Source organism: Borostomias antarcticus, assembly GCF_949987555.1.
Source record: "Borostomias antarcticus genome assembly, chromosome: 4".
In the NCBI taxonomy this organism is placed as follows: Eukaryota; Metazoa; Chordata; class Actinopteri; order Stomiiformes; family Stomiidae; genus Borostomias; species Borostomias antarcticus.
In genome coordinates, this window is record NC_140237.1 from 23,462,225 (window position 1) to 23,472,828 (window position 10,604).

General features: G+C 52.1%; 1 protein-coding gene across 1 annotated transcript; it reads left to right on the forward strand.

The window, feature by feature from the left end:
* Window positions 1-498: 498 nt before the first annotated feature.
* Window positions 499-6,593, forward strand: atxn1l (ataxin 1-like; the record flags this gene model as incomplete). Its single annotated transcript, XM_084436931.1, has 3 exons — window positions 499-606; window positions 2,854-4,038; window positions 5,112-6,593. Exons 2-3 carry the CDS (start codon window positions 2,983-2,985, stop codon window positions 6,591-6,593), a joined length of 2,538 nt encoding a protein of 845 aa, XP_084293057.1. The 5' UTR covers window positions 499-606; window positions 2,854-2,982.
* Window positions 6,594-10,604: the final 4,011 nt, after the last annotated feature.

Consider the following 10,604-nt stretch of genomic DNA (forward strand, 5'->3'; position numbering starts at 1 on the left):
GAAGTTCACTTAATTTACCCACTTAACTCACTTCTCTCGACACCCACGAGTGGTCCCACATCACACCTCTAGCTCCACCTGCTGTCCACTTGACGCCTTGCAAAAAGATGTACATTATATAAGCTGGCATAATGGTCGTTCAAATATTGTAATGTGAATGCATTACAGTTTAAAGAGGCACTATCTCCGATGTACACTGTGGACTTTAATAAACTGCATACTGTCTGTCCATTCATCGCGGCGTCAACAACCGCAAGGCACTAGGGGATTCCCTCAATTCTGCAAGCTCTCATTCAAGTACCTAAGAATATATAATGCTATCTGGCAATGCTTAGATATTTTTCTGACCTTTGTGCGTTTTTGTCAGAAAATAATGATTATTATGACAAATATAATCGGACTACTGACTGTGGAGCAAAATGTATCCAGGAAATCAAATAATATTCGAAGTGACGTCATTTGAGAGCGCCACTGGGTGTTCGTCTGCTCTGCTGGCCTCCGAGATGGGCTCGACTCATCAGCCCTGATTTCACCTAATTACCCCGAGCATATCAACTCTTCAGAAGGCGTAAGCAACGCGGGGCTTATGCACAATGACAATTGGTGGTAAGTAAACGAGACGAGAGTGAGCAGAGGCGTCTGTAGAGTGTAAATGTAGCTATATCTGACTGCGAATACAAGGCGAGGACAGGCTATCTTATCTGAGCTAGCCAGCTAGGCAATGTTAGCTATTAGCATAGTAATCGCTAGTGATGGTGATGTCCTGTCCAGACAGAAATCATGACGCTTCCTGGCCTTATCGTATATCATTATTTCAGCACACGAAAGGAGTTTGTTCCAACAATTACTAAGATTCTAACGTAGACGACATTTTGTCTAAAAGTCAGCTATTGGAAATTTTGTGAGTGACACAACAGGAACCTCCCTTGCTAGCTAACTAGCATAGCTAACGTTACTTTGACTCTTAACTCCGATCTGGGGGTAATGCAATGTGACTATAGTATAGACTATAGTTTGTAATGACGAAGTTGCGCATTTTGTCAATTTGTCTTTTGGGAGTTTGCGAAAATATGTTTGCTTGGTTGTTGAAGCCAAATTTTCGGTCCATTATGTTAGCTACATGGTTGGGTACTCGTCAATAAATGTCATGCACATTATATCACGTCAGCTGTGATTAACTGTCTGACTTTGTCAGTCGCAGTTCTACGGACAGTTTAGCCACTGGAGATCGCTACACTAATACATCGCTAGATAAGTATTTATCATCGGGTTAGATTGTATGGAATACTTGTACTGACCGACAGTGAGCACCGCGTCTGTCAGACTCGTTCCGCACGTGGAAAAGGTGCCATGTGACATGAATGTGGACCGCAACATGCGTACAAATGAGATGGTTTATGAAGCATTTTGAGCTGTCATTGTAACTGTTTGTTTGTGGGCGTAGACTGAGTGGGTGTCGACCCATCAGTCCCAAATATCTCCTAGTCACGTTTCTCTCACCTGGCTTCTTCCTGGTCCGGTTCACCCTAGGAGTAGTAACTGGAGCGCCATGGGTCAAGACAATCTAATTAGCGAAGAATGAAAGGACCCTGCATTTCTATCAAAAAGCAGTTATGGTTTTAGCTGAGGTGTAGGGATTTGGTCTCTGTGTGGCTGTCTCTGTCCCTTCCTCGCTCTGGGTTTCTATATCTCACTCCCTCTTATCAGTGGTCTCTTGACTCACTGTGTCATACAGGTAAGCAAGTGAGGAGATGCTGCCATGGTGAGAAGGCAATATGATACAGGCTATAAAAATAGCTTCAGTCGAAGACTGTGTGCCTGAACTTTCCCTGGTTAAATAAAGGTTAAATAAAATAAAAAAACGTTATGGCACATTGTTTGGCTCATTTCATTTCATGGAAGACTATTAGACACCTTTGACTGTTCATGATCAGATAGGTGTGTTGTGTTTGCTCTTATAGTGTTAGCTGCATCTTATAATTATAATTTAGGCCTGAGGGTGGGGGTCTTTAAACGGCCACACAGTGACACACATTGCACACATAGTGAGCGGCGATATGGCACACACACATGAGATTTTCGGGGCTCACTGGTGGAAATTGTTCCCTGCATTTCTCCCATCCAAGCTGTCCTCATCCAGGGGCACCCATCATTCATGGGACCAAGTCCAAGTGCTCAATCGAGGTTCTGGTCAGGGACCGGACTGAAGAGCATCTGTTCTTCTGCATGTCTTTTGTATTGGATTGTTTGAGGAGGAAAACCTTGCGAATGCGGGGAGAATATGCTAACTCCGCACAGAAAGGCCCAGTGACCTTCTTGCTGTGGGGCTACAGTAGTAGATACTGCAACACCGTGCCACAAGTATGCGATTTTGAGGTTCAGTGTCTTGCTCAAGAACACTGCAGCACAATGCCGAGAGCTGGGATCGAACCGGGGACTTTGCGACCCCCAGCCGGCCGCTCTACCTCCCGAGCTGTACTACTTCTACAGCTGTACTAAAGTGACACAGATTCCTTATACTGTTATCTCTGTCCAGTATCTTAGCACTGGGAGTCTGGTCTATTACATTAAATTACAGTCATTTAGCAACCACTTTTATCCAAAGTGACTTAAAATAATTGCATTTAACATACATAGTCAGTGTACTACTACTCGCCAGAACTCACAAATGTATATCCTTTCTAAATGACTGACTAATAGCATAATGTAGTGCTAAAGGCAAAGTGCAAGAGTGGCAATATATAAATGGTCTGTGACATGGGTCCGTGTATAAAAGGGTCACTGTGTTCTATACTGGTAAACCGTCCCTCCATGTTAGCCAACGGTCATCATGATTCCCCTCTGTGTTTCCAGGTGAGGCTGTGGACGAGGTCAGCTGGAGGTTCTCAGAGCTGGTTCCTGTGGTGCCGACTGCCTGGCCTGCAGCACAGTAGAAGACACGCCCAGACTGCGCCTCAACGCGCCCAGACCACACCCGCCGCCATGAAGCCGGGCCACGAACGCAACCAGGAGTGCCTGCCTCCTAAGAAGAGGGATCTCCCAGTCAATAACAACAATAGCAGCAGCAGCAGCGGTAGTAATAGTGTGACTGGTGGGGGAGGAGGGCTAGGAGGTGATGACGTAGCGCCCACACAGAGCTCAGGGGCCGTCGGTGACGCTCAGGGAGGAGGCGCGGCCAGCGACTGGCTACGCGCCCCAACCGGCCTGCACTACAGCGTGGAGGGCGCCGACGGCATGCCAGGGGTGCCCGTCGACCAGTACGGCATGCTCTACAAAGTGGCCCTCCCCTCCGTCACCTACTCCCAGACCAGCCTTCACCCAGTTTTGAGCCATATCTCTCCAGCATACACTGTACCCTCCTCCCTCCTGCAGCATCCGGGTATCCCCTACCCCCCGCTGGGCTACGCCCAGATCCCCCACTCCTCCTTGCAGTTCGTCAGCTCCCCCTATGCCGCCGTCCCCTACGCGGTCCCGCCGGGCTTCGTGCCGGGCTCCCTGATCTCGCCCTCGGGCGCCATCCCCCAGTCCCACTCCGTCTCCCACCTGGTCCCCTACCCCTCCGTCATCCAGGAGGGCATGGTGTCCCCCCCTCCTCCGCCGCCCCAAGCCCAGGTGTCCGCCCACGCCTACGCCAAAGTGGCGGCGGCGGGCGGCGTCCCCCTGATGCTGTCCTCGGAGCAGGTGGCCCAGCAGCACCTGGGCATCCTGCCCGCCTCCGCCGCCGACCTCAGTCCCCGGGGGGTGCCGGTCTTCTACCACCCTACCCAGGGGGCGAGGTCGGCGCCCGCCGGCGCCCGGGACCCCCACGGCAGGCAGCAGCAACAGGAGGAGGAGAGGGAGGTGAACGGCGGGGAGAGGGAGCAAGGGGCCAGGGAGATGCTCCAGGACTCGGTCTACGCCGCCAGGAGTGTGCGGCTGCTGCAGGCGCTGTCCGGCTCGGCGCCGCTGGAGCACGGACAGGACCGGAGCCTGAAGAGCCGCAGGCTGGAGGAGAGGGCGTCGCCCGGGCAGCGCAGCACCCCGGACACCGACCTGGAGGTACGAGGATCCTCCGGCTCTGGAGAGACAAGCTAGCTAGTAGGACCCTGTAATATTTGTTGAAAAAAAATAAAAATAAAAAAAGGGCCATGTGTCGAATTGCACGGTCTCGTTAGTTAGATACAAACTCATATTTATATTGCAGTTAAAGCTCACTCATATATCCCCAAGCTTGTATCTTATCTAAACATTTATTATTTACATTACATTACACTATTATTTAGCAGACGATTTTATCCAAAGCGACTTACAATAATTGCATTTAACGTAGGAAGTCAGTGTACTACTACTCACCAGAACTCACAAGTACATCTCTTTTCTAACAAGGGGCTAAGCATAATCTAAAGCCAAAGAGCAAGAGTAGCAAAATATAAATACAATAGGTGCTTACAAGGGTTGATATAACTTCTTGAAGAAGTGAGATTTGAGCCTGCGGTGAAAGATGTCCTGACTCCTGACGTCAGTGGGCAGTTCATTCTGCCAATGCGGGGCCTGGACAGAGAAGAGCCATGACCGTATCAATCGACCGCAGGGGCCTCGGAGTGACGGGGCTACCACTCGCCCCGAGGTAGTCGGGAGGGGGTGTAGGGCTTGACCATGGCCTGGAGGTATTAATCATTACTCAGTTCTCATGTACACAGGATGAGGATGTTGGCTTTTTTTTCTACTAATAATTCATTGTTGACTTCCTTTCCTTTTGACTTTTATCATGTTGTGACAGAGTAGATAGAATTCAATTGCACCATTTCCCTGTACCGTTCTGACTTCCTGTATTGCTCTGGGTGGGAATATGGAGATCATTGGGCAACCGGTTCCATCCAGGCACGCCACTGCTTCTTGAACAAACGACGGGCAGTTTGATTTGTGGTTTTCGCCCACTTCATTTCTGAGGGTTTCTAGTGGTGGTTGAGAACACCAGAGAGCAAGAGGAAAAAAATCTGTTGAAACCGTACTTTTCGGAACACTAATTTCCTCAGAAACAACATATTTTGTGAACGCTCGGTGACACAGCTCATAAAAGAGGTTGATGGGTTTAATTCGGAGTGACCCGAGCTGTCTTTCTTATCACCCAGGTCCAGCAGGTGGTCGGTCGCCTCGCCTCGCCGGTCCAAGGCGGATGTGGAAGCCGCAAAGAGGTGTCCTTCGCCCCCTTGAACCTGTCCCAGGGCTCCCAGAGGGGCAGGGAGACCCACGGTGAGGTGCTGACGTGTTCCGTGCGGACCGCGTATGCCGCGCACCACCACCCCCCAGCCCCTGCTGGCTACCCCGACCCCCGGGTGACGTCCCTGCAGCATCACGCCGGGCAGCCGATGGGCAGCATCATACTGGCCAACGGTCAGCCGGTCCTGGTCCCTCTGGAGTACCACCCCCACGCCCACCATCAGCAGCAGCACTACCCCGGCCCGGCCAACGACGCCCCCCCCAGCGCCGCCATGACCTCCCCGACCCCCTACACTAAAGCCCCGGACCCCCCCGCCAGAGTGTGCCTCCCGGACCGGCCCACGGTGGAGCTGCCCACACCTCAGCAGCAGCAGCAACACCCACACCCCCCCTCCTCACAGCAGCCTCCAGCCCCCGCCACAGTGACCCCGGCCCCCGCCCCGGCCTCCTCCAACCCCTCCCACTTCATGAAGGGCGCCATCATCCAGCTGGCGACGGGCGAGCTGAAGCGCGTGGAGGACCTGCAGACGCAGGACTTCGTGCGCAGCGCCGAGGCCAGCGGCGGGCTGAAGATCGACTCCAGCATGGTGGTGGACGTGCGCGCCAGCCAGCAGCGGCCGGGCCTGGTCGCCCTGCACTTCACGGTGGGCGAGCAGCAGAACAAGGTGGCTATCGACGTTCCGCCCGAGCACCCCTTCTTCGTGTTCGGCCAGGGCTGGTCGTCCTGTAGCCCTGATCGCACGGCCCAGCTCTACGGCCTGGCCTGCCACCACCTGCAGGTGGGCGACGTGTGCGTGTCCATCACCCTGCAGCCGCCGCCGCCGGCGCCGCCCACCTCCCAGCAGCCCCAGAAGCAGACGCCGCACCACCATCATCATCACCACCAGCAGCAGCAGCAGCAGGCCCCAGTCAGGACTTCCACCAAAGCCAACTCCACGCCCGGGCCGGCCCCCCAGCCCATGGGGCCCCCCGCCCCCCAGCAGCCCCGGGCGCCGCCCCACTTCAGGCTCCACCGGGAGCGGGAACGGGAGCGGGGGGCGGACAAGGAGGAGGCGGCGCAGGCGGCGGGGAATGCCGGGCACGGTGGCGGCGGTGGCGAGGCGCCCGCCAGACCGAACAGGACTGCAGCGGCGGAGCACACCAGGAGCCAGAGCGGCTACTATTTGCACACGGAGGGCGCCGCCCGCGCAGGGCCCCACCCGGGGGGGGCGCCCTCGACGGCGAGCGCGTCCCAGAGGCGCTGGTCGGCCCCCGGCCTCCAAAGATACGCCGTGAAGGGGGAGGAGGGGGCCCACCCACAGATGGGGGGCGCCCCCCCCGGCGCGTCCCGGCCCTCCTTCATCCCGCAGGAGGTCAAACTGTCCATCGAGGGGCGCTCTAACGCTGGGAAGTAGCACCGACGGGGACCGCGGCAGACAGTACACGCCACAGAGCAGAAGCATCGAGAGAGAGGGAGAGAGGGAGGGAGAGAGAGAGAGAGGGAGAGAAAGAGAGAACGAGAGAGATGACGGGAGAGAGAAAAGGAGAGAAGTAGTGAAGAATGTAGCCTCAGAATGTTTTTGAGATTTTGCACACCTAACAAGAATCTTTGTTCTTTCGCCGGATGGACCCTGGACTGGCGGCCGGTCGGGTCTCTCCTCTGTAAGACGGTCAGCCAGTTACGGGAGGGTGATCGGTCGGGGGCGCGGTGCTGTGTTCTCCCCGCCAGGCGAGAGGTGATGGATGGGAAGAAGATGCAGCAGCCGCAGACGTCTGGAGAATGCGCGGCCAGCGGGTGGATCTGATCATCTAACTGTACCAAAGCCCTCACAAAACTGCATCTTCCTCACTGTTCCTCCCTCCCTCCCATACCAGAGGTCAGAGGTCGGCGCCAGGGCCAGAGGACTCCCTCACTTCTCTTAGACCAAACCCATCTCCTCCGTCACCTGGGGACTGAGAAAGAACATGCTCGATAATGCCTGTGTGCGTTGGGTGTGTGCGTGTGTGCGCGTGTGTGTGTGTGCGTGCGCGCTTATGTGTGTGTGTTAGGCCTAGGGTCTGGTACACATCATAGCCATCCTATATTGTATGCCTTTTACCCCTCCTAGTCACCTTGACAAACGCTCTCTCCCAAAAACATACAACTCGACACGCTCTTCTCTTCCTTCGCCGGGTCGCTTGCGCTCGCCGGCGCCTCCTCCCGCTCTCCTCCCGCCGCTCCCGTGACGCTAGTGATTCCGACGCCCCCCGCCCCCCCCCCCCCCGACCGCAGAGAACGGGGGCTCCCCCTCAGGCCTAGCGTGGGAGACGCCCCAGGTCTTACAATCAGCACTCTGATCAATCAATCGATCAGTCTGCCAAACCCAATCAGACAGTCAGCAAACCACGCCCCCCCCGCCCTCCCATTTTGGTTTACACCCTGACCACCTTGTGTCTTTGCCACCAGTTTTATGTGTGTTTTCTGAGATTGCATTCCAGCGTCGCAGTGATTGTCCACCTCACGCAGGTCACTTTCTGGTACCAGAGAGGGACTTTCCTGAACGTCTCGAACCCCTGCCTGCCTGCCTGCCTGCCTGCTATACCTCAGAGCACCCTTCCCCAGCCCGGCCGTTATGCGTTCACTGTCCTCACTGCGTCTATGTCCTGGAAGCGCTGGCCGGTCTCCACCCAAAGCCACCTGTGGGAACAGAGCCAACCTCCATACCACCGCATTGGAGCAGGGGCTGGCTGCTGGCAACTGGCCTATTCAGGCGGAACCCCAGAACGGACCCCCCCCTCCAAAGAGCCATCCGTAATGCCCCCCCTCTGCCCCCCAGGCCCCCTTACTCAGCGCAGCAGCCGGGGGATGGGGGCGGGGGGGGGCGGGTGTCTGTGTGCTTCGGAGGGACGGAGGTGTACACGCCCCAGAGCTCAGTCAGTCCTCGTTCAGTTACCAAATCAAAGCAATAGTTTCCGTCAGAGCACAAGGCTGGCTTCTGTCCCCCGCTCCTCGCGCAGCGTTCCAGCCAGGGGTTCTCGCTCGTCTGGTGGTTGTTTTATATGAATATACACACAGCTTATGTGTCAGACAGGCCCAACAACCTGCTCCTCTCAATACCCTGGCCTGACACTTCCCTGCTTTTCAAAGGTGATGCACAGTTTTGGTATCGATGTTTGTTACTTGGTTACGGTTATTTCATGGTTATTACAGATTCACAATCAAAGCATGCCTTTTTTTTGCCTTTTTTTTTCTCCCCAAAAAACATGTGTATTTCATTTCAGACGGAAGGGATCTCTCTTCCGGTGGACTAGTAGGTCTGGGTTCTTCTAATCACTGATGTTCTAGTATTTTGATATGGCTTCCATGTATGGTTTTATTCAAGTGTTTCTCCAAGAGAGGCTTGATGCCATATTACTGGTAAGCATCTTAATTGTTTTCTGTTCTGTCCTTTGCTTTGTTTGTGTCCTAATCAATGTATAGTGTAGGATTCTTAATTATTATTTTAATGGCAATATTTCTTTTCCAGTTGATCTTAAGATTGTCTTGTATTGCACATAGAACTTCACCAGTTGATTCACACTGACCTTGAAATGGGAATCACAGATAGTTTTTATGAAGGGAATATGTTTTTGTAGTGATTAAGCTTTGAAGTATTCTTAAGGTATTTTTGGAGAGCGAAAGACAAACTGACATGCATGGTTGACACTGTTTACAAATTAGCCAAGACAAATGCTGCAGTTTCCTTTTTCTGACATAATTGTAGTCACTGAGAAACTTCAAAAGGTTGACAGTAAGATTAAGTGCAATTACACCACATGTAGAGATATCACTCAGACATTACGACAATGATGATGATGGCATTCCATAAAGCAGACATTCCCTTTATGTAACATATCTCAAAGTTTCAGTTTCCTTTTTGTTATGCGTTTCATTTTTTTACTGTTAATCTGTCACCAAGATGTGTAACTTCACTTCTGTCTTGTTTTTAATGTCACCTCTGAACTGGTAGTCCTCATCTACCATTTGTATTTGTTTTTATATCACCTGTGTCATAAAATGTGCTCAATCACCAGTCCTAGCATTAATATTCACTGATACTGTGTGGGTGTGTGCTGGTCTGTATGCATGTACATTAGTGGTTCTCTGGTTCGCTGGCCTGTCCCTTGTCTGGATATTGTGGGGAATCTGAATGATTGTGTTGACGTCCACTGTCTTCTGATGGACAGGAGTCCCACTTCCACTCTATATATAGACAGCTGTGTCAAATCTAGTTCATAGCCCCCCTCTCCCCCAAGCCCTCCTGCACTCCAGAACAGTTCTGTTCTGAGCCCCTAGGGACTCGCAGTTCACTGAGGATACAGACCCCGTGTGACGGTGAACAGAAGACAAAACCAGGAGAGGAACGTCCACTCAGAGCTGGACACACCGTCCACTGATTCCCTCTGTTCCTGTCATTAAGACCAACCCGTCATTCTCAATCAAACATCTAAGATTGTGGTCAAACGCCATTCATATATGAGCTAGAATGATTTCACACAGTAAAGAAGACGACATTCTGCCATAAAAGAGCTCCTCACAGTAATTACATGAGCACGCTACCAGTTTTTACGCTATAAGCAATAGTTACACAATATACCTGAAAACATTTCAGGTAGTCCTACTAGCATGTGCTATGCAGTAAACTCTCTGAAGTATTCTGGTCTTCAGTGTCCCAAGTGTACCTACTAAGGGGTAGGGCGGGTTTGTAATGTATATACATTAAGAAGTTGGCTGATGCAGTCATTGTACACTGATCTCTCCGTTTAGTACTATTGCTTACCAATACCCACTCATGGGTAACTGAATATAGAGTATTGTTTTGTAGTTGTATTTTTTTTTTTTTTTTTTTTGTTAAACAGACTCTTCGTTGTCACTAACCTCCAACGTACAGCAGTGTTCTGTCCGTTAAGCACAGCCCTTTACCTCCACCTTACGTTGCCACATAGCAGAGGCCAAATCACAGCCTGAGAGAGGATCTGTGCCACTCAAGCCAGAGGGCATCCAGCATTGATGTCAATAGATTTGCTCAGCTATTATAATACAAAGTAGTATTCGGGGTGGGATGTCTTTAGCAGGCTTGCATCGGTGCACACAGTGCCTCCTGAGTCTACCTCCTATCCCCTCTGTTCGGTTCTGAGTTCCGCGTCGTCACCCCGACGTCTTCAGATTAGCCGAGGACGTGCATGCTGGCAGCACCATCAAAGGAACAGATTCCTGAGCAGTTCACCTCTTCTCCTGGCTAAGAATGACAGGAAAAGGTAGCCAATAATATGACGTCTGTGATGACCTCACTGTTCTTGTTCAGAATTTTGTTTTGTTATTACAATTTTATCCAAGAAAAGGAATTGCACTAATTTGCCCTCCTTTGTAGTGTTTTCAAAAGAACCGTTTGGTTAATTGAAGAGTT